Source organism: Emys orbicularis, chromosome 7 (assembly GCF_028017835.1).
Source record: "Emys orbicularis isolate rEmyOrb1 chromosome 7, rEmyOrb1.hap1, whole genome shotgun sequence".
NCBI classification, from domain to species: domain Eukaryota; kingdom Metazoa; phylum Chordata; order Testudines; family Emydidae; genus Emys; species Emys orbicularis.
The window spans coordinates 124,283,481-124,308,394 of record NC_088689.1 but is presented as its reverse complement, the minus strand read 5'-3'; the positions used below and the strand labels follow the sequence as shown (position 1 = coordinate 124,308,394).

General features: G+C 44.4%; 1 protein-coding gene across 1 annotated transcript in view; it reads left to right on the top strand.

Annotated features, from left to right (window-relative positions):
* The first annotated feature begins 3,478 nt into the window (after positions 1-3,478).
* Positions 3,479-24,914, top strand: part of LOC135881214 (monocarboxylate transporter 2-like) — a 47,391-nt gene continuing 25,955 nt past the window's right edge. Inside the window, exons 1-2 of the mRNA XM_065407781.1 lie at positions 3,479-3,565; positions 6,131-6,390. Coding sequence (XP_065263853.1) covers positions 6,174-6,390 — 217 coding nt within the window. The 5' untranslated portion in view covers positions 3,479-3,565; positions 6,131-6,173. The remainder of the gene's footprint in view (positions 3,566-6,130; positions 6,391-24,914) is intronic.

Sequence of the window (24,914 nt, the reverse complement as noted above, 5' to 3'; positions counted from 1 at the left end):
AATGCCTGACCATTGGCTCTGAGGACTCTGGCTTGATTTCCTGCTGAGCCTACAGGGCTGATTTTTGCATGGAAGGGCCAAAGCCCCATAACACAGAAGAACGAAAGGAGTATAGCAGGGTATGAAAGGAACCTTCTCTCAAATGAGAGGTGCTAGTCATTTGGGGGAACCAGATTAAGATCCCAGTGGGGGTGCCTAAAGAAGTTAGGCCTATCCAGGTTACCATCAGGATGTGGTACATGCACAATCTAGATGCAAGAAATTATGTACGTGAATTTTTTTCATGCTGGAAAAATATTCTCCATAATACTAAATGTTCCATAAATACAGCGTACCTATTGCTTTATAAAAACAATGAGGAGTCCGGTGGCACCTTAAAGACTAACAGATTTATTTGGGCATAAGCTAAAAAACCCTTCGTCAGATGCATGGAGTGAAAATATTGCATTATGGCTATGAGAACATGTATGGCAACCAGGCTGTGTGGTTCTTCTGACCCTTAGAAAGGAGACCTGCCCTGTCTGTATCATCTAACAGACCACAATGTTGTGATATGTTAGCATGTCACCGCACAACATGATAGTGCATAACAACATCATCACATTATGTCAAAAAATAATCACCACAGGATGCTATTCCACAAGCCCTGAAGATGATTTTGGGTTCTGTTTACCCTGATAAACAGTGTATGGTCTCAGAATTCCTGAGAGTAGAGATTGGCTTGCGTCACCAAGTTCAGATTGATAACTGTATCTGCATGTCTCCAAATCCCGATTAAAATGTCTGGTTTGGAGATGGGTTTTGGTTCAGTGTGTTATACAAAGAGGGACTAGTTGCAAAACTCAGATCTGGATGTGAACGTCCATAAAGTTTGGAGTGGTTCAGAAATAGCTGCCTTATCCCAAAAGTGGTAGATGGGGCCTTAAGGGCTTTTTATTGATCTCAAAGGGCTTTGAATCAGGCCCTTATATAAACCAGAACTGAGGAGGCAAAGTTGGACTAAGTACAGGTGTGAGAAGGCAACTGTAATTTACTGGCAACTTGTGCTGCTGAAGAATTAAATTGTTAACAATAAGTTTCATAAAGAGAATTTTGATATGTAGGAATTTAAATATAATTATATATTGCACAGCAAACTGCTATGCATAAACATGGTGAGATACAACAAAATATAAATGATATGCTGTTATATTACACATACATGCATTTGTAATATGAGATTTCTAGATTAAAAGCAATACATATGCAGTTTTATGAGAAGGAAATTAGTGTTAAAGGAGATGTTACTTGCTTAACAGAAAATTTTATTATTTTACGCAAAAAAGTGTAGCCTGATTTAGGGCTAAGAATAAAACTTAGGGAAACCTAGTTCCCTTGAAACTTAAAGTTTAAGAAGAACAAGTACAGCCTACTAATAGTAGTAGCCATCGTAGATAGATAGAATAGATAGAGAGAAATAGAGTAGAAATAGAATAAGTAAGAATAGAACTGAAGTCAGTAAGAATGGAGAGAGCTCTATTGAGGTGGGTCACCTCTTTTATAGGGCAAATGCCAGAAATCCTTCCTCTTATGCCCAAATTTCATTCCTCACCCACAGAAATGTTAGGGTCACTTACCCCATAGGCGAATATGTATGTTCGTATTGATGACAGGTATGTACACACATCAGTCTCTTGTGGCGTACTTGTTAAGTCTGTGGGTACAAGATTGAAAACCCCCCTATGCCATTCTTCTATCGGTCTAGGTAAAGGGCTTAGACCTAGGCGTAGGCATTTTATTTGGGTATAGGAAAAACAAGATAAAAGGTCAACTTTGCTTTTCTGGGTAAAAGGGCGCAGGAGATAGATATGCTAACTTTGCTTTAGCTTAACATGCAGGATATGGCCTGTAGGTCTCTTGCATTATAGCCAAACTTACTTTAATATAAATCTATAAACCTATTACGATAAACCAAATACTTAAACTATAAGTTTGTGTGTATATATATATATATATCTTTTCTTATAGTTTAAGTATATATATATATATATATACACACACACAAGCAAGCAGGTTAGTCCTATAGGCTACACAAGTGAAGAGATACTATTTAACAAAACCTACAAAACCATTTCTATGTTCACCTTATCAGATCTATTTTAACCAAACTGTTAAACGTTAAGATACATTGTTTGTACTTAATGTTAGGCAATTCTCCCTTATGTGGTATTTTTCAAATCTACAAACACTTTTTTGTGCATAGAAAATAATATCCAGGATTTTGTGATAAATATTTTAAACTTTCTATAAATTCTCATAGCTTCCAAGGTTTTCAGTTTAATCTCAGATTTCATGATCATTCAGAAATAACATTTATTTGTATGCTTTAAAGATTATGCAGAGCAGAGGGCATAAAAGAATATTAAACAAACAACACAAAAGACCCAAATGCTCTTTGGTTCATGACTGTTTTGCACGTTACAATGTTTATTAGGGCAATTTAGGGTGTGTGAGGTGTGTGGAGATATGGCTTGGGTGTCCTAGAAACTGGGGTGGAGCAAGGCTGCTGGAACAATTTTTATAGTGGGGAGGCCATTAAACCAAATTGTAAACCCTGTATATAATGGAAACCACTTTGAGCCAGGGGGTGTGGCAGCCCCCCTAGTTCCAGCACCTATGGGGTGGGGGGAAAATGGGACTGAACCTTAAAAGAACATGATCAGCCAGGTTTTGGCCCACCGTTTAGGCATTTAGGTTTGCTTTTATACATAAAAGAACTTAATTAGCTATATAGAATATATTAAAAATAAGTGGAAAATAGCTCATATTCAAAGGCCTATTATTTTGTGCTTCAAATCTTTTCTTTGGCAAAATTTTCAAAACGTTTGTACACTTTTTTTTTTAAAGTTGTGGGGCCCCCACTCCACTAGTAATATAAATGCCATTACTTTAAAAAAAAAAAAAAAGAATAAACAGCTTTTGGTTTGAATTTGGAAGGGGCCTTGCCGTTTCTGCAGTCGGTACACTGCAGCCTTGGGCTCGGATAGGACGCACACGAGTGCAACTGACCCCGACCCATCTGCATGAAACCAAGCCGGGAAACACATTGAAAGGAAACAAGCAGCACAATAACAAAAAGCATCTGCTGTTCCCCGCCCCCTTCACAATTCTAATACTAGGTGGGGGTATTTGGTAACCCGGGTAAGGCGATTCCGTGTGAATGGTACTGGGCAGTGCCCCTTCCAGGGAGGGGTCTCGCTTTTCAGAGCAGCTCAGTGTTTTATTTTTACAATGCACCAGGACCCCCCCCCCCCCCTTCCCGCACAAACAGCATCTGCCTGGTTCGCCCTGCAGAGCCCTTGGCGGGGGCGCATCCGGCTGTTGAGTGGAAGTTTCAAACGAAGGCGAGAAGTTAGTTGCCGGTTCTGCAAAGCCTCCCTTTGAAGTCTCGGGGTGTTTGCTTGAGCTTCCCCAGCCAGCCTGCGAAGGGGCGCCGCGTCTTTCCCTTCAGTGCCCGTCCTGCCCGGGAGCAAAGGAGGAGCCAGGGTCACTTTTAGCTCGTGCAACAAAACGGATGCAACAGCTGGTACGTTACTTTGCACCGCCTCTCCAAACCCAGCTACCCCCCCCCCCCGGCCTGCACCCCTGCGTGGCTGCAAGAGGCGCTCTCTGGCTGGGGGTGCGATTGGCAGCCCCATGCAGAGGCAGGGCGGGCCCGTGGGGGCTGATCAGCTGCTGCTCCTGGGGTGGGACTGGGAGGGACTTGTCCCAGGGGAAGGGAGTCACTATTAACCCCCCTCCTGCCTGGGCTCCCCCCCGGGTCTGGGCCGGGCAGGCTGGAGGAGAGAACCTGCTCCCCGCCCCCCTCGCGCTGGTTGCAGTGAGATTTTCCGCCAACTCTGGCGCTTTCCCGCCGCCGCTGCCCGCGCAGTGCCAGGCTCAGCGCGCAGGTGAGTGGCCGGCCCGGTGCGGGGCCCCGGGAATCGGCTGTCTCGGGGAAGGGACTTGCGGGGTGTTTCCAGCTGGGGGGCGCTGGGAGCTTGCTAGGGAGCTGAGCTGGTAGCGGGGGTGCCACGTGCATGTGCCTGTCTGTGGCCTGCCTGCCCAGTCTGTGTGCCACATGGCACATGCATGTGTGTCTGCGTGTGCGCTCTGCACCGCCTGTGTGCCACAGGCATGTTCCAGTGTGCACACCCTACGTGCAGCCTCTGTACCAGGCATGTGCCTGTCTGTGTGCCACATGCATGTGCCAGTGTGCACACCCTACGTGCAGCCTCTGTACCAGACATGTGCCTGTCTGTGTCTTGCCTCCACAGTCTGTGTGCCACATGCATGTGCCTGCATGTGCGCTCTGTGTGCTACATGCATGTACTTGCGTGTGCGCGCTGCGCCACCTGTGTGCCATATGCATGTGCCAGTGTGCGCACCCTATGTGCAGCCTGTGTGCTGCATGCATCTGCCTACTTGTGTGTGCTAGGTGCAGTAACGTGCCTGTTTCTTGTGTACCATGTGTGTGCCACATGCATGTGAGCTTCATGTATTATCATGGTGCCTTATGGATGTTCCTGTGTGTGTACACTCTATGTACAGTGCCGTGTGTGTGAGCCCCGTGTGTTTGCCACATATCTATGTAGCCTGTGTACCGTCTGTGTTCCATATGCCTGTGTGCTTCATGTATTATTGCTGTGCCATATGAATATGAGTCCTGTGTATGCCGTAAGCCAGCGAATCTGATGTAATCTGTGTGCCATGTGCCTATGTCACGTATCGTCTGCATACTATATGTGCATGTTTCTTGTATTGTTTCTGTGTATCCATGTGCATTCACAATGCCAGCCTGTGTGCTGGGTGTGTATGTGATTCCCATGTGCTCAGGCTGTGTGTATTCCGTATGCCTGTGCTGTGTGTTCTAGGTGCATGTTCATTCTTTGGATGCAGAGGTATTCTTTGCATATGCAAGTGTATTCTCTGTGGATCCATATTGTGTTCTTCAGGTATGTGCATTGCACATAACAGGGTCTTTGATTAAGAATCCTTTCATCTGATTTTCCCCTGGTGTGTTCTGTGTGTATGCACATGTCTTACATGTAGTCTGTGTGCATGATCGTGCATGTATGTGTTGAGTGCATGTTCCCACAGATGGTAGCAGTCACGCTGTCTTTTTGCTCCTGGCTGCATTTTCAAGCAGCCACTTTCTGCCTTTTTCCTGCTTATGTGTGCAGTGGTGGTGATAGGGGGGTTCAGGTTTTCCTTGAACACACACAGCGGTAGGAAGGAGATACAGTGATAGAATTCTGTTCTCTCCAAAAGAGTGGAACGTTACACACGGAATGAATTTTTCCCGGATTTGTATCCCAGAGTGAGCCAATTGAAGCCGCTGGAGTTGCAAAGGGGTGTGGAAATGGCCAAAATTTGGGCTGTTATTCTTAAGTAAAGCTAAGATTTTGTCATAGACATTTTTAGTAAAAGTCACGGACAGGTCACGGGCAGTAAACAAAAATTCATGGAAGCCCGTGACCTGTCCCTGACTTTTACTAAAAATAACTGACAAAATGGGGAGGGAGGAGGGTCCAGCACTCACCGCTGCTGGGGCTCCAGGGGCTACCCGCAGTGGCTGAGAGCACAGGGATTTCTTCCTCCCTCCCCCTGCTCCCGCACTGCCTGTGGCAGCTCAGAGCTGTGGGCCCTCGGCTGGGAGCTCTGGAATCCGCCTGTGACGACCGGGCAGCTGCCTTGGAAAATGTCACAGAGTCTCTGGACGTCATGGATTCCATGACTTCTGTAACCTCCGTGACAAAATCTTGGCCTTATTCTTAAGTAATAGCCACCTCAAAAGAATAATTATGGAGATCCCTGGTATCTCATCGTTGGTCGATAAAAGCGAGTAGGGCAGGCAGAGTCACTAGGCCAGGGTGTAAGTAGATTTAGAATTAGCTGCTATCCATTGCACGGAAGCACCATAACCTACCATGCGATTTACCTAGGAACTGTGTTTTTCTAAAACAGTGTTTGAAATTTCTGTTGACTCTGCTCCAGCAACTGCAAATTTTCCAAACCCTTACCACTGAGAGATAGTGAACGAGCGAGAGAGAACTGGGCGTGGAGAACTTGCCCAAGGACTAACTTTGCGTGTGTACACTTTGTTTTTCAGGGCTTCCAGAGGAGTGCTTTCTGGGCTTTAATTTAGCCTGGCCATGTCGCCTCCAGCTAACACACACCTAGCCTACACCCCTCCTGATGGGGGATGGGGCTGGGCAGTAGTATTTGGAGCGTTCATTTCCATTGGATTTTCATACGCTTTTCCTAAAGCCATAGCAATCTTCTTCAAAGAAATCCAGGATTTCTTTGGCACATCCTACAGTGAGATTGCATGGGTGTCTTCAATTATGTTGGCCACTACCTATGGTGGAGGTGAGTACATCAGAAATACCCAGTTGTTTTTGTTTTCTTCTAATGAGGGAGTACGGGTACCTACAGATTAAAGAAACTGTAGATTCTGATTGCACTCTATTCATGTGTGTGTTGGAGTATCATGCATCTTTTAGAAAGCTGTACTTGGATAATGAAATCAAAAATCTTGTGTTGCACAGATCATGTTTAAGACGTTGCTTAGAGTAAAAATTTCAAAATGTGACTTGGGAGCCTAAACGCCAGTGTCAAAAGTGATTTAGGGACAGATTTTCAAAGGTATTTAGGTGCCTAAAGATGCAGATAAGTGCTTAATGGGGTTTATACGCACTTATATTAGGCACCTAACTCTGATTTCAATGGAAGTCAAGCACCTAATCTAATTGGGCAGCTTTGAAAATCTTGCTAGGGGCCTTTCTGCATCTTTAGGTGCTTACGTAACCTTTGAAATTCTGGCCATTGGGTACTTCGGAGCCTGAATCCCATTCACTTTCAAATGGGCTCGGAAGCATAGGTGCCAACTTTCTCCGGTGCCGGTGGGTGCCTGCGCGCCCCCACCCCTTTCCCCGCCCCTGGGCCCGCCCCAACTCCACCCTTTCCCCGCCCTTGGCCCCCCCCAATTCAACCCCATCCCCAAAGTCCCCACCCTAACTCCGCCCCTTCCCTGCCCCATTGGATCCCTTCCCCAAATCCCTGCCCCAGCCCCACCTCTTCCCCCAGCGCGCCGCATTTCCCCCTCCCTGCCTGCCCCGCGAATCAGCTGTTTCGCGGCACATGCGCTGGGAGGGAGGGGGGAGAAGCAGGACGTGGCGGCGCGCTCGCGGAGGAGGAAAAGGAGGTAAGCTGGAGCAGGGGGGGCGGGGCGCTGCCGGTGGGTGCTCAGAAGTGATTCAGTCCCTCTTGAAAATAGGCCTTCACCCCTGAAGTCAGGAAGGTGCTTTTGAAAATTTTACCCTTTTATAAAGCGTTGTGGTATTTATTTTATGTCTTGTTCTAAGACTTTTAAATGTTGCAGTATGTTTAAGAGCTTAGCTATGGTGATTATAGATCTGCTTGACTTTTAGTGATTGTCTTTGTAGAATTTGCAGTTGAACAGCCGTAACTCTGACCCAGCCAAGTGTTTGCTTGGGGAAATTCCCTGTTTTGTTAAATAAGTAGATATCAGTATGGATAGGTAAGTCATATGGCCACTTATCAACGTTAATGTCCATTATCTTCTCATTGTCCCCCATGGCCTCCATTCAGAGCTCTCATCCTCAACATCCTATTGCCTGTGTGAACAGGTGCAGTATTTGGGGGCTCAGGGCGGCCGAGGCAGGAGAGAGCATGGGTGTAGCATGGTTGTATGTGTGTGGGGGGGAGAGAACATAGGTGGAGTGGGATAGTGAGAGGGGAGTGCGGCTGTGGGGGGATTTGGGCTGCATGGGCAGGGATGGGGAAAAGTGGGGCTGTAATGCTAGAAGTGCAGAAGGGCTGAAAGAAATGGGCAAAAAACAAGTATGTCAATGCTGGAAAATATCAAACTGAGTCGAGGGACATGGGATGTGGGACACAAACCTGGCGCTGAAAAATATTAGCCCTGGGCACCAAGTTCCTGCCTTGCCCAGCAGCCTCGGGTGTCTGCAGGTGACTGATCTGAGTGATCGTACTGCTGTTAGCGGGCGCAGGATGTGTTGGGTTTAGCAGCGTTGCTCAATGCACCCTTGAAACTGCGCTCTTCTGTTCTATGGCAGTGCAGTCTGGCACGTTTTCTGCTCAGTCTGATGGAAGTGCAGGGTTTTCCTGGCACGGGTGATGTTTTGGGTGTCATCCTTTATCATTTGGTTGTTCACCTTTGCCCCGATTTGCGGTGTACATGATACCGAGATCGTTTTCTGCTTGCTACATGCTATGGAAACAACCTGTTTGACCTCATGTTTTGTCTAGCTTCAGATACCCAGAGCAAATTTTACATCACTTCTGGCCCTTTATTGGCAGGAACTTGGACTTGACCCTCTCTGCCGATGATAAAGCACCTGCTGAGTTCCCTCAATAGGAGCCAATGAAAGCCTGGCCCACTTTATTTCCCAAGCGTGAAGGAGACACAGGATGCCTGCTTTGACAGCGTGCTGGAAATGTTTTTCCTTGTTTTGGCCTCGGCAGGTTACTTCTCCCAATCAAGATGGCAGCTGTGAAGCAATTTGGCCTGTACAGCAAGGGCATTAATGTCTTTGGGAGTAGCACTGCCAAATGTCTAAGGCCTTGATCTAATGCCTATGGGAAGTCAATAGGAGTAGCTGGCTGAGTACCAGATAACTGGCTATGGTGTTCAGGCAAAGCCGAACATTGGGCAGAGCAATAAATGAAGCAATCCTCTGAATTGTAGCTTATCGTTTGTTGTGACAGGTTGTAAGTTCTGTAATACAATAGCAATAGCTAGTCACCCTCATCAGCTCACAAAACAGAGCATATTGGGTAGCTCTTACTTTTTGCTACTTCCATTGTAACAGGCTGTGAACAACCTGGGCAGTCTCTGATTAAACTAATGTAACGGCATGTCAATACTGAATCCTGAATTGGAGTTACAGGAGGTTACTCCCATTTTTTTGCATGCTTTTAAAATAAAATGAATACAGTTTTCCTCCCTCGTGGAGTAATGCATTCTGGAAAGGCTAAAGGCATACACATGCTGAATGCTCTGGGGCTTGTAGTTGTTGACCTAGTGCTTGATTCAAAAACCCATTGAAATCAATGAGAGTCTTTCAATGGACTCCAGTGGGTCAGTCCCATAGAGCCCAGCCTTGCAAGGACCTGAGCTCATCCTTCCATGGGTGTGTAGGGCTCTCCTCACCCCAGAGGAGTGCTTAGAAACATGCAGGCCCATTAGCGCCAACCCACAGGAAGGATGTATAATTTTTGAAAGGTCAGTGCTCGGGGTGATGTTCATGCAGTAGTTTGGCAACACAAGCTCTGTCCCACCAACCCCAGGCATAGCTACCCTACCCAACCCCCTTCTCCCTCATCACAGTAGTCTCCCCATACATGAAATGCATGGCTTGGCAGGGACTGGGGAGTGCTGTGAGAGGTTCCTTTGCTCCCCTTGAAGCTCATTATTTGCTGTGCATTTAATCCTTTTGCATTGATATTGATAAATAATCATAGAAATGTAGGACTGGAAGAGACGTCGCTAGGGTATCTGGTCCAGTCCCCTGCACTGAGGCAGGACAAGGTATTATCCAGACCATTCCTGACAGGTGTTTGTCTAACCTATTTTTAAAAAACCTTCGGTGATGAAGATTCCAGAACTTCCCTAGGTAATTTGTTCCAATGCTTGACTACCCTGACAGTTTGGAAGTTTTTTCTAATGTGTAACCTAAATCGTCCTTGCTGCAATTTAAGCCCATTGCTTCTTGTCCCATTGTCAGTGGATAAGGAGCATAATTTCTCACCCTTCTCTTTATAACAACCTTTTACGTATTTGAAGACTGTTATCAAGTCCCCCCTCAGTCATCTCTTCTCCAGATTAAACAAACCCAATTTTTTCATTCATTCTTTCCTCATGGATCATGTTTTCTAGACCTTTAATCATTTTTATGGTTCTCCTCTGGACTTTGTCCAGTTTGTCCACATCTTTCCCAAGGTTTGGTGCCCAGAACTGGACACAATACTCCAGTTATCAGCACAGAGTAGAGCGGAAGAATTACTTCTCGTGTCGTGCTTACAACACTCCTACTAACACATCCCAGAATGATGTTTGCTTATTTTTGCAATGGTATTAAATTGTTGACTCATATTTAGTTTGTAACCCTTTATAACCCCCAGATCCTTTTCTGCAGTACTCCTTCCTAGGCAGTCATTTCCAATTTTGTATTTGTGCAATTGATTATTCCTTCTTAAATGTAGTACTTTGCATTTGTTCTTATTGAATTTCATCCTATGTATTTTAGACCATTTCTCCACTTTGTCAAGATCATTATGAATTCTAATCCTGTCTCCAAAGCACTTGCAACCCCTCCCAGCTTGGTATCGTCTGCAAACTTTATAAGTGTACTCTTTATGCCATTATCCAAACCATTTATGAAGATGTTGAATAGAACTGCACCCTGGACAAATCTCTGTTGGACCTCACTTGATATGCCCTTCCAGCTTGACTGTGAACCATTGACACTGACCATCAGACAGTGTAATCATAATCAGGCATCTTAGAGGCTAAAAACAAGCTCTCTAACTCAGTGGTTCTTAACCTATTTACCATTGTGGGATGCATATGTGGCCCACAATGTGTTGTGTGGGGTGAGGGCCAAGGAGTGAGACCGTGAGGGCGAATGTGGAGCTGTACGGCAGCATAGTAACTGAAAAATATTTCACGACCATTTTATTAGATTTAACTCATGTTTTAAAATCACACAAATTAAAGTTGGCTACTCAAGCCTTCTATGAAGCACTACGTCTACATCCTCCTTGGTTTCTTGTACTTTTGCAGAACTCTGTTAACGAGCTACTCGAATGCAGTGCGTTCATCTTTGGTGGCTTCTCATGTGTCCGGTCCTTCCAGGCCTTCAATTGATATGCTCATTAGTTCATTCACATGATCAGGCAGAAGGCGACTTCTTTCAGAACACAAAATTCTATTCAGTGACGAAAAAGAACACAAAACTGTAGCTGTTGTGACTGAGAGTAGCCAGAGATGAGTTCCTATTTCTTTCATCCCGGGAAACACAGCACAAAGATCAGGTCGAGCCACTAGAGATGGTAAAAATGAAGTCAAATCTTCATTCATTCATCATATGACATTCCACTCTGTGATCAGATTCTCTGTGTTATCCTGATCACTTGGCAGCCCCATTGCTGATTGTGCCTTACTCCACTCAACTCATAGGTGCTGGAATTAGAGGTGGAACTAGAGGTGCTGTCTTGAAGTGGATTCCATTATATACAGGGTTCAGTTTGGTTTAATGGCTCTCAGCACTCTCACTATAAAAATTGTTCCAGCACCCCTGACGCAACTGTTGGTGTTTTATAAGACAGGTATCTGTAAAAGCTACATAGAGGTTGAGTAGAATCCAGAAGTCGCTGTTGTAGATTTGTAAGAATCAAGTCTGTGTACTTTTTCAGATGGCTTAGCAAACACTTCTTGTCCTCGTCACTTAAGGAGTCAATATAAGGGCCTTCATTAGTCAGCTTCTGGACTGAAGTCTTTGCTTCTTCCAGTATGTTTTCAGTGGATATCTTTCTGATTGATCCAAGTGTAGCTTTTAGTGCTGGAGAAAGATCTATTACTGTTGTAGCAGATGCCTAATGGCATTGTTTAATGACCCAAGTGGTTTCAACAGTAGACTTATAAGAGAGAAAGATGATTGTATTCTCTGAACGTAGTAGCAATAGTCCACCAGCCTCAATACTTAGATCTGTCCCATCTTGGTAGATACTTTCCAAAGCCAGTAATAATTGTTGCAGTAATTTTAAGAAAACAGCCAAGGGTTGTGTATGAGAAAGCCAGCAGGTTTTCCCGGTTTGGACTAATTTGAACTTCAATCCCAGAGAATCTTCTATTTTTTCCAAGATGTTCAATCTTTTTGGACTCTTCTTGAAAAAAGAGTATAATGAAGACATTACATTTATGACTCTTTAAATGTCTTTTGAAGATTCTGCAGCTCGTACTACTGCTAGTTGAGTAGATCATAGAATCGTAGGACTGGAAGGGACCTTGAGAGGTCATCTAGTCCAGTCCCCTGCACTCAAGGCAGCACTAAGTATTATCTAGACAAGGGGCTCTCAACCTTTTTCTTTCTGATGCCCCCTAAACATGCTAGAAAAATTCCAGGGCCCAGGGGCAGGGGGGAAGCTCGGGGTTTCAGTCCTGCACTGCTCCTGGTTTCAGTGGTGTGTGGGGGAGAGCTTGGGGTTTCAACCCTGTGCTGCTCCTGGCTGCAGTGGGGGGGAAGAGAAGAAGCCCCATGCTTCTCTGGCTGGGGGAAAGGGGGAAAAGAGGCAGGAGGGCTTGGAGTTTCAACTTTGTGATACTTTCCAGTGTAGCGGGGGGCGGGGGGGCAGGGGGAAAGCTCAGGGCATCAGCACCTTGCCGTTCCCTGCTTCAGCCCCGCAGGCGGGGTGCCGGGGCTCAGGACTTCAGCCCTGCGCCGCTTCCCGCTCGCAATTTAAACCCATTGCTTCTTGTCCTATCCTCAGAGTTTAACAAGAACACATGAGAAGCCACCAAAGATGAACGCACTGGGTTAACAAGTGACAATGCACTTAATGTTGGCCTCCAGTTTGTAGTGTGTAGTATCTCTTGCTTAAATAGAAAGTGTGATGCGACAGCCGTTTATTCACATAAACTGTCTTGTGTCTCCAGCATTCTTAACAGCCTCATTAAGTACTTCTAAAATTGGCTTTGAAAGTGACTGGCTTATAAGGCTTTGTGCATCTCGATGCAGTCCAGAGGCTTGGTGTTTTGCAGCTTTTTCACATAGTTTGTCAGCACTGGTTTTGCTGATCAGTCTGGCAAACCAGGCTCCTCCAGTTTTACCAACTGTAGCAGTGGGAAGCTTTCCTTCTTCTTAAGCTTTTTTGCAAGAGGTGCAGCAGTAGCCCTATTTTCTAACTCCAATAAATGGGAAAAATTTGACTGACAAACATCGGGAACTGCCTTTAGGTTGTGGAGACACTGTTTCTTCAGTGGGTAGCTGTATTTGTGCTTCAGGCTGTTCAAATATAGATACTCCACTTGAAACTTCAGATGTCATGTTGGTATATTCTTGGTTCTTGGAATGTTCTTCATTTTGGTTGGTTTGACCACTAGGGGGATGAAGGGGCAGTTCAGGCGGAGTGTACACCACCCCCTAGGGGAAGTGGAGGGAAATCCACGGCTCACTGAATTCAGTGAGAGCCTTTCCATCGGCTTTAGTGGGAAGCTGGCCTCCTGCACACGAATCTTCTGTCAGGTAGCACATATCTCGAACCCGCCGAATGGGAGCCTTATCCTCTCTGCCACTGAACAAACTGCTGCTGATATCCCACTACCAGAAGCGCACAGGCTGACTCAGCCGGGTCAGATGACTAACAGCAGACTGCTGATTGGGCATCACCGGGTGCAAAGCTTCCTGTTCCTGTCCCATTCCCTGTCTGAGCAACTAGTCACTAGGCCTGTTGCTGCCTGGACCTCTGAGACCAAGTTCCTCGCCTGGTTTCTACTCCTTGTTCTTGCTGTCTCGCCCTGTTCTTTGTTCCTCCCACCACACCTCGTCTCTGTTCCTGTCACCACGCCCTGAGCCCAGTTGCTGATTCCAGCCTTCACCCTTGGTGTGACCACTATTCTGATACTGCTCCTGATTCCAACCACTAGGTTAGGCAGCCCACGTTTCAGGCCCTGACATCACCATACATCCAGTGGAAGTGCTACTGTGGGGACCTCCACACTGTGGAGATGGAGGCTAGATTAGGTGGTTGGGGAATGTTAGGTATGTGGTTAGCTGTGGAACTCACTGCCACAAGATATCAATGAGGGCAAGAGTTTAGCAGGATTAAAAAGGGCATGTATATGTATTTGGGTAATGAAAATACCCAGTTAGAATCATAAGTATTAAACCAGAAACAAGTTCTGGGAGGGATATAAACCGTCCTGCTTCAGGGGTCAATCTAACCTCTAACAATTGGGTATCAGAAAGGAACTTTCCTTCGGGGTAGATTATTCCATAACTGCTTAATTCACGATTTCTTGCAGCTTCCTCTGACACATGGTATTGGCAACTGTTGCAGAAAAGATGCTGGGTTAGATACAGTCTGGCAATTCCCATGTTCCTACGTTGCAATTCATTTTCTTCTGGCTTTTACATTGTTCAAAACAATAGGGCTAAAATAGTGTATGGTGTATGCTTTTAAATAGGACATTGGAATGGAAGGCATTTCGTCCTAATTAGCTAACTGTCCCTTTGAAAGGATCTTAAATGTTACCACATATGAATTGCTACCACAATTGTAACAGAGGGTCAGTGAATGCATAGAGATCCATCTTTGGAGCAGCTGTATGATCAAGGCCATCACCTTTGCCATGCAATCCTTTAGAATTATGTACATTTATTTGTCCTCTGCTCCCCTTCTCCATTCCTGCATTGGGTTTATATTTGCTTCAGTTTTCCTCAAGTTGGTGATGCCAAATTGCTTAGTGACTGCAGACAAGGTAGCCGTGGGAGTTTACAGAACATTAAACACTTGAAACACACTTGCCCCCGAGTGTATTTAACACATCTAATGTGATTGACTGGGCATTTAACACTAGAGCGGGCTGACATAAACAGCTTGAGTGATTTAGAAGATGTCATTAAAGGAACAGGGCACCAGTTTATATAAGTTTTCAGAGTTTTGTTCTGCTAAAGCAGCTATTGCAATTGTCTGCAAGCCAATATAATAAAACCTGTTTTACTATGCAAGGTAGTTAATAGTTTGACATCAGGTTTTGTAACTTTGTTTTTTTAATTGAAATAATAAAGTAAGAACATAAGCTTGTTTATATATGCTGTTTACTAGAGCTGGTTTAAAAAAATATAATTTTCACAAAAATGAAACCTATTGTTTTTCGGTCTTGTTAAAATTTTGATGAAAATGTCATCAGAATTTCTAATTTCAATATGTTTCAACCAGCAAACAGAACAAAAATCTTGTAACATGTGCTGTAGTTACTGATGCCAGAGATGGAACCCAGAGCTAGATTCTCAAGCTGGCGTGGCTAGCAATGCCTCGAAAAGCAGAGCTCCACACTGCAACTGCCCTGAGCTTTGGAGAAGTTTGTGTCTGGATTTCGATCTGTGCTCTGTGGTTCAGGGTCTTCTCTAAATAATACCAAATGATGGCATCAGTGCTTATTATTTTTCTGACCAATAACGGTATCCTGTCCTCACTGGAGAACTTTAAGTAATGCTATTTGCAAACCAGGAGAAAACCAAGCCATCACAGGTGACTAGATATTGCACTGATGGGCATGAAATACGAACTCGAATGGAATAATAAATTCATAGATTCCAAGCCCAGAAGGGACCATTGTGAGCATCTAGTCCCACCCCTGTATAACACAGGCCAGAGAACTTCCCAGAAATAATTCCTAGAGCAGATTTTTTAGAAAAACAGTCAATCTCAATTTAAAAATTGTCAGTGATGGAGAATCCACCACAACCCTTAGTCAGTTGTTCAGTTGTTTAATTACTTTTGTGTTAAAAATTTATGCCTTATTTCCAGTCTGAATTTGTCTATTTTTAGCTTCCAGCCATTGGGTCACGTTATACTATATATAATCAAATCTATCTTGCTGTAATTTCTATAATCGAGCCTAGTGCCATACTAATATACACTGTAGGAAGAAGTAACTGGTCTCCAAATATTCATTTAGCCTAAATGAAGATTCATGAAACTTTAATATCTTTTTGTGACCTGCTCCTTTCACCTCATTGAGTCGGTGTGGTTGACTCAGACCAAGAAACAGAAGTGAAAGCCAATAACACTCCTTTGACAGAATGCCAAGGTTCAAGGGCATTCCTTGCCACGGCCTTTCCAGCACAGTGGCCCTGGCCCGTCTGACCCAAAGATCTACCAGTGGCTTCAACCTCCTGACAGGGACTTCTCAGCTGGCTGACGGTCCAACATCTGATCTTCATTTGCCCCCTCTTATATCTTCAATATGCTGAAAGAAGACCCCTCCCCCCCAAAAAACCCCACCAACAACAAAACCAAACCTGTATGTTTGGGCACCCAACTTGAGACCCTTTTAAAGAGGCCTGGTTTTCAGAGGGCGGGTGCTTAGCACTTTCTGAAAATCAGGCCCCTTCACAGTGTCTCAAGTTGGGACCCCAAAATCATTGGTCCCTTTTGCAAGCCTTGGTCATATATTCATCCTGCTTGAAACATGGGGAGAATGTGGGGTGTCTGGATGTGGCTTTGTAAAACAAAACAGTCTAAAATAGATAGGGAGTAACCTTGCCTGGATGCCAGTGTAAATACGTTGTAACTGACCAGTGTGAAACTGAATTAAACTAGATTATCCAGCTGGCGTTAGCATGAAAAAGAGTGTATGTCCATACTGTGCCTTGAGGGAAGTGAGACAAGTGACTGGTTTCACACCTCAACAATCAGCCATTTAGCAGTGAAATCAAGGCACAAGGCTTGCCCAACCTCACCTGGAGCTGTAGGGCTCTATTCCAACCCCTGCGCCAGTGCAGCCCCGTATGTATGATAACCCAAAGTTGGCTCTTGTACAGCAGCAAAAGGGCCAAATGTAGTTATTTGGGATCCAGCCATGTAGGTCAAAAGCTTTTTTCAAAGTCAACAGTTGGTGCTGTTTGTTCATCTCAGTTCATTGACGGTTCACTGTCCTCCTCTGGCACCTTTTCTGGGCAACTTTCCTTCATGGGATTACTCTTAATCCTGCAGGGCTGGTAGATAACAGAAGAAAATCCTTGATTACTGGCTTGACTAACTGCCTGCTCGGGTGCTGATGAAGAAGGAAGTGGTAGCACTGCTTGAGAAAGCATTCTTTAAATGGGATTTCTAAGTCTGAGAGAGCAAAATAACTGTACAGCAGATTGAAAGGCATTGGGGTAGGATGCTGGAAACCAGCATAGCTTCATTAAAGTCAGTTCTCCACCAGTTGAGGAACTAACCCTGTATGTTTCAACAAAATATGGAGACTCTGATGTTCTGATTAATAATAGCCTTTATTTTCAGACATCCTCAGCCTGTTGTCCCTCATTGCCTTGACATGATCCTCGTTATAAGGATGTTCTTTCACTGCTAACATTATGCCATGCTCTCCGTCTGCATTTCACAAATGAGTCAGAAAGAGCTTGTTTTCTGGTACTTCTTTCATACACCAAGCCAGACCTGCAGCTGGTGGAAATCCGTGTAGATCTGTTGACTTCGGTAGAGCATTGCTGATTTATAGCAGCTGAGGGGCTGGCCCATAATATTAAAGCAGCTCTGGTTTTGGGAAATAAGATTGAAGAAATGGAATATCTGTGTTTAATCACTATAAACAATTTACATTTTCCTTAACGTGTATTCAGGGAGGCAAACAACCTACCTTGTTTTAAGATGGAACTCGATATGCTTATGAATGGGATTCTGTGAAGGGATTGCCTGCAATAGCAGGGCCTGGACTCAAAGACTAGGAGGGGCCTTTTAGTCCTGAGTCCGGGGGTGAAGGCTGCAAAGTGCTGAGCAGGTTCTGAACACTCTGCGGTCAGTGGGAGTTGAGGGCACTCAATATCCTGCATGATTGTGCCCATTGTACTGCTGGGTTCTGGATTGACAGGCCTAGAGAGTGTAGAATTTGTCCTTCGCAGACCTCTTTTCTAGCCACAGAACAGGCACCAAACAGGGAGTTGTCCCTCCACTGGCCTGATCCAGAGAGTGGGTAGTTCAGTCTCCATACCTGTTCCTCCCCTAGCACCTTTCTAACACTACTCGTTAACCAACTGCTGGTATTTTTTCATAGATTTTTAAGGCCAGAAGAGACCATTATGAACATCTAGTCTGACCTCCTGCATAGCACAGGCCAAGTCTTATCCCTGTTTTACAGATGGAAAACTGAGGTGCCTAAATGCCTTTGAGGATCTGGGCCTTGGTTACTTGTTCAAAGTCACACGGAGGTCTGCAGAAGAAGAAGGAACTGAATGGGGGTCTCTAGAGTCCCAGGCTAGCAGCCTAACCACTGGATAGGGTGGCCACTGACGCATCCCCAGAATACCGGACATTCTGGTCCATGTAGGAAGGGGCAAGGTCAAGCCACACGGAGGACGCCATTTTGAAGAGTGTGCTGCACTGCCCCTGTCTGCGTGACCTCTGTGCATGATACAGTGTGTCCTCCATGCAGAATACTGGACAAAACCATACCTGGTTTTGTCTCGGTGCCAGACAAGGAACAAACCACTCCAAAACAGGACTGTCCAGCTTCAAACCAGACAAATGGCCTGCCTATCACTGGACCATCCTCCCTCTTGAGGATTAAAGCTGTTTTGGAAGACTTACGTCAAGCAGTGTGGTTTCTAACAAACCTGACGATCCTCGCTGTTACATTTGAGAGAGGCCATTGCTCTGCAACGCGGGGGTCTATTAGAGTAGCCATTCTCAGCCAAAATCACATGAGGGGTCTGGGTCCCACTGGCCAAACAGTCTGTTAAAAATACCTGTTGAGGCAGTTGGTGAAGTTTCCCACTAAATATGCTCATCATGCCCGTATGCAAAGCGTGCAGAAGGGGCAAAATGCGCTCTCCGCTGAAACTTGAAGGCTTGTACAGCATGCCCACTAGCACTTCCACTTGTCTTTTAAACCAATTGAGAGCACTGGATTGGGATTCAATAGACCTGGGTTCAGTTCCTGGCTCTGTCACAGGCCTGCTGAGTGATCTTGGGCAAGTCACTTCCCCTCGCTGTGTCTCAGTTTCCTCATCTTCGAAATGGAGCAAGCACTTCATAAGAACATAACATAAGAACATAAGAACGGCTGTACTGGATCAGACCAGTGGTCCATCTAGCCCAGTATCCTGTCTACTGACAGTGGCCAATGCCAGGTGCCCCAGAGGGAGTGAACCTAACAGGTAATGATCAAGTGATCTCTCTCCTGCCATCCATCCCCACCCTCTGACAAAGGGCTAGGGACACCATTCCTTACCCATCCTGGCTAATAGCCATTAATGGACTTAACCTCCATGAATTTACTTCACAAGGTAGGTCAGTGTCACTATGAGATCTATAGATGAAAAGCAATATATAACATCTAGGTATTCTTATATGTATGTAAAGTATTACTATTTGCATCTACCACACCTGTTGGGGCTCACTGTTAGAATACATTAGAATTTGTGCAGGTGTTTGCACCTACGAAGCACAGATACGAATGTGATGAAACGTATGAGCAAAGTGATAGGATATGGCTCTTAATGGAACCAGTGTCTTCAGGGATGCCATGACAGGAAGGTTGGTTGTGGGGTTAAGACACAGAGGAGCCACTTAAGAGACTTGGATTTGATTCCTAGCTCTGCTGCAAAATCCTTGGGAGGCTGTTTAATCTCTGTGTGCCCTAGTCTCCCCATCTGTAAAATGGGAATACTACTCATTCCTTTGTCTGTTTGGATTGTACACTGTGTGTCTGTAGTTTATAGGAATTAGGTAGTATCCCTTTAAATAGTTAGGGATTCCTCTCTGTCTTCTATGCAGAAGCCACCAGAACCTAAGAGAGCAGCAGGGTGTATACGTAGGTAGGCCTTGTACGTTTTTAATTACAATTATTTGGACACTAGCTGTGTCGGTGTGGTTTCCTCATACTCTTAATGGTGAGTAGAGAGCAAAAACACAATAGGGCTTTACCGTGTGTTTGTACAGCACCTTGCACAATGAGATCTTGGTCTCTGTTAGAGCCTTTTGCTGCTAGTGTACTACAATTAATAAATAAACTGAAGGACAATCAAGGCAATGTCCACATACTAATATTTATGCTACTGTTTTGAGAATCACTGTCTGAATGTTTTGACGTACAGGAACATACAAGCCAGCATCTGAAAACTCCAAAGAAATTGTGATTTGTTTTTGAATAGAACTGTGATCCCTGAGCCAGCCAGTGTTTATTACTGTCATTATTTATTATTTATCAATTTGAAATTGGATGAAGAAGCCAGAGGATCTAATTCTGGAGATCCCCTCTATTGATTTTTTTTTCCTCTCACAAAGCTTGTAAACGCTTAATACAGCATCTGCTACCAACAGCAAGGCTGGGCTTGTATTGGACTTGGGAAGCTGAAAGTCAACAATTGACCTTGCACATTTTAATCCAGAATTTTATAGTTCCATTGTATTATGCTGCTAATACTATAAATTACAATGATGGGTATAGAAAGGACATGCAACTACATAAGGCATTATGGATAATGGGCCTGATTCTGCAAACTCAGACGAAACTCCCAATGAAATGAGGGCTGTGGGGTCAGGCGCAAAGGTAACTTTAGGCCTGATTCAAGAGTCATTGAAATCATTCCATCGGCTTCAATGGGCCGTAGACCTTTCAAATCACTGTACAAATATCAATTTTCAGGACACACCTATGCCAAAGGTAAATAGTATTTTCCTCATTACCGATGGAAAACCAGAAAGGGTATGTTACTTGCTCAGGGACACTCAGCACATCAGGTTACAACAAGCTTATCCATTAGATCACGCTGCTTGGTAACATTTTACAATGACCCTACTGCATATGGGTATTTTCATCTCTCTTTTCAACTCCCCACTTAAATGCAGATCTGTTCAAAGGGAGAAACACATGGTACGTGGTCCAGTTCAAGAAATATTTCCTCCAAACTGCAATTATTTTAGCAGGCATTCTGCTCAGGCGGGGGTCTGTTACCAGCATGTTTAGTCTAGTGTCATTGAGGTCGGACAGCTGCAGCAGTAAGTGGTGCAACTCTTGCATTGCCTTTCCCAGAAACAGTTCACTGCGCTAATTCTGCAAACGCTTATGCATGTAATTAGATCATAGATCATAGAAGATCAGGGTTGGAAGGGACCTCAGGAGGTCATCTAGTCCAACCCCCTGCTCAAAGCAGGACCAATCCCCAGAAATTCTACTCATGGGAAACCAATGGGACCACTCATGTTAGTAAAGATACTAGTGGGTTCAGGATTGGGGCCCAGGGTTCTATATAACTTAGACTAAATAGAGACAAAGTGCCTATGAATTAGGCAGTTAATACCTTTGAGGATCTTGGCCAAAACCACCACTTCAGAGTATATCGATGACTCTAATCCCTGGGCAGCATTAGCACTCAGCTGTTTGGTACTCACTGTTACATGCTTGTAATGCCTATTTCTTATCTGGCCTATCTCCAATCTTTCCCCTCCCCCGCCCAATACTGTCACTGATAGACGTGAATTAGAGTTGTTTGTGAAATCAGTAAATGTTGGTAAACGTCAATTTCACCGAGCACATACAAATCGATGGAAAAAATATTTCCATCCATGATCATAGAAATTTACAGACAGGCAAAGTAAGAAAAACACTGTTTGAGAATTTATTAGAGTTTGATTTAAGAATATTTACTATATATTTTGACATGGGATGTTGACAATCTGTGTTTGAATGATTATAAGGCTAAAACTTTTTGAAACTGAATGTCTACTGTCATTAAGTAGTTACTGTTTCACCCTGCCTATAATTTCCTACAAGTGTGAAATTTTTTAAATTGATAACAATTAAAAACAAACAAACTTAAAATCCACAATTTTGCGCAACCATGAAACTTGAAATCGATAAAAATTGGAAAAAATTCTTAACAATGAACATTGATATTCTCTGTTATAAACAAATAAAAATCAAATTCTGCCAAGTCTAATTATGATTAAGCCAGACCCGGTGCTCTACATCAGCAAAAAGAAATGCATGGTCCCTGCGCTGAGCAGTTTATAATCAATGGGATTGATTCTCCATGGTCCTGCACCTGGCTTCTGTTCCTGGCCCTGCCACTTTGTGCCTCTGTTTCCCCTGGTGCCCTCTGTCTGCCATGTCTGTGTGTTTGCAGGGACTGCCTCACCACAGGTTGAGCACAGTGAGTTACGGAATCTCTTGGCGCCACCGTAATACTACTAATAATTTGCACTCACTTCGGGCAGTTTTAAATTCTGGCAAAAGAGGGATGTGATGGAGAATCAAGCACTAGGTTTAGACATTTAGTATCAGGTTGAGGGTAAGAACAGCGCGGAGTGGGGAGTGGCTGAGAGAAGAAAGGTCAGTATTTACAGGAATATCATCACCTGGTGACTCACTAGAGATGTGTTCAATTACATAGTGCTGGTTCAATGACAGATTTTTTGGTATCGTATATGTAAAAATAACGGTAATTATCGCCTCGCTTCTTGTGGCCATCTCTGAAGATGCGATGTCTAGGGAGGGACTGGAATGATGAGAAGGTAGCTGCAGGCCAGCCTCAAATGCCAGTTGCTGGGGAAAAAAACATGTAGTTCTACTGAGATGTAAACTGTCCGGATCAGGGATGATCTTTTTGTTCAATGTTTGTACAGCACCTATCACAACGGGGTCCTGGTCCGTAACTGGGGCTCCTAAGTCCCACTGCAATAGAAATAATTATAAATAATCATTATACAGTATTGTTCTCATGACTTTTAATTCTGTTGCCTTTTCGTACTGAGTAGTTTTTTCTGGACCTTGATTCCATTTAGCATTTATAGGTCATGTTTTACTTCCCAGGGAAGGTCCTAATCCTGCCAGCACTTAAACACGCACTTCACTTTACACCCATTGAGTTCAATGGCTCTACTTCCGTAAATAAAGAGAAGCATGTATGTAAGTGTTGTAAGGATGAGGCACTAAGGGACAGATTTTAAAGGCATTTAGACACCTAACTAACTCCCATTGATTTCATTGGGAATTAGACACCTAGATACTTTAAAAATCTACCACTAAGTCCTTAACTTGCTGTAAGAACAAGAACCCTGACTGTTAAATATATAGCTTCATTATAATCTGAATCCTTCCTGTGGCATCAGATGGCCTGTAGGGAATGAACAAGGCTTCGTCATCCCTGTCTATTGTGCTGTATGCTGGAAAGGCTCCCTTGTTGTGTTCACTTTTTTCTCTGCCTGTAGCAGACAATAGTTTAGTCTCCCGAGGGCTGTAATACTTTGGTCTAAAAATCTGGTTGTTGAGCCTGGGATGGGGATGACTGGGTGGCGTTTAGCAGCCTGTGATATACAAGAGGTCAGACTAGATGATGTAGTATCCCTTCTGGCCTTAAACTCAATGGGTACGCCTACACAGCAAAAAAAGACCAGCGGAAGCAAGTCTCAGTGCCCGGCTCAACTGACTTGGGCTCACGGGCTGGTGCTGCGGGGTGAAAAATAGCAGTGTAAACGTTCAGGCTTAGGCTGGAGCTCGGGCTCTAAAACTCGGGGAGGGGTTGAGTCTCAGAGCCCAGGCTCCAGCCTGAGCAGGAACAGCTACACTGCCATTTTTAGATTCCCAGCACAAGCCCAAGTCAGTTGACCCAGGATCTGACACTCACTTTGCTGTGTAGACGTACCCTATGACGCTGTGACAAGGCTAGGTCGTGGGAAGTGTGGAGGACCTGATTCCTTTGGTCCCTGCCTTTTACCCTGTCCGGCATGGGTGGCCCTACCAGGAACTAAAACTCCCACCAGCATAGCTCTCTGGATTGTTGGGGTACATAAGCCTTCCCACCAAGTCGAGGTGGGAAAGGATCCCAGGAAAGGATTTTCGTTATAATGCTGATTTATACTGAGAATCCATGCAAATAATGATTTTGGCTCTGTCATTGATGGAGCTCAGTAAATTCGTACACATCTACTGAACATCACAAACCACTCAAGCCCTACAAGGTCACCACCTGTGTACTTCATTTTTTATTTTTTTTAAATAGCCCCATTCTAGTTAATAGCACCATGGATTCAGGTGAAATATTTTGGTGTTTTTGGCCTTCCGTCGTCACAAAGCTTTATCATTTTGTCCTTAAGTGCAGCTAGCAAGGTTACCAGACAGGAGGAACAGAGTTGTGACAGACTTAACAAAAAAGGAGAATACTATGTGCTAGTAAGAAAAAAATTAAAGGGTTTTTTGTTAACCCTTTGGAGTGATGGACTAGGTATTGTGGTAAATTCCTGTTCAAAAAAGTAAATTTTAAAGCCAATGTATTAAATCTTATTGTATTAAATCTGTACAGTATGAATTTCATCCTGGGGATGCAATTGCAGCCACTGGGGTTGCCATTAGACAGATGATGCCAAATGTGGACAAGAAAGATCTGCTAAAGATCCCAAAGCTTTACTAACACAATTAGTGGTCTTAGCGTATGCACAACGTGCCTCGGGTGGCACGTGACCGGGATTCATCACTAAATTTGGTCCGGTGGTTGGATCATTAGCTTCCCTGGCTTGGGCCGGGTATTGACGGGGAGTGTGACGTGAATGCTGATCCATGCCCCCCCCCCCCATTTGTGGTGACTAGCCATATTACAACTATTCTAGCCCTAGGTGTGTCTTGAACAGGACCTACCAGCCTCTGCTTATTCAGGCCAAATTATATAGTACTGTGACTGTAGACAAAGAATCCTTATAAACATGCATGAAGAAAACTAGCTTCCTTGTAGACTCAAGCAGGATGTAAACCAAAGCCTTCTGAGGTCAGGAAATGGGTGTCACAGTAGTTTAGCAAACTAGCTTTCTGCATTTAGACATTGGACAGAGACAGATTATGAGAGGGATATATTTATGTCAAAATTTCAGCAAAGATTGGGGGGGGGAAATTCACAAAAAAGGCAGGCCAAGATTTTCTAAAACTGGGAGTCTAAAGCTAGGCTGTCATGTCAATATGTGAGCATCCTAATGAGCAGTCTGATTTTTCAGAATTGCTAAGCAGCACCCACTGAAGTCAATTAAAACTGTTGCATGTTCGGTGTTCCTGCAAGTATTGAGGTGCACTTATTGGGGTGCCTAAACATGAATTTAGGAGCCTAACTTTAGACATTTTTTGCAAATGGGCC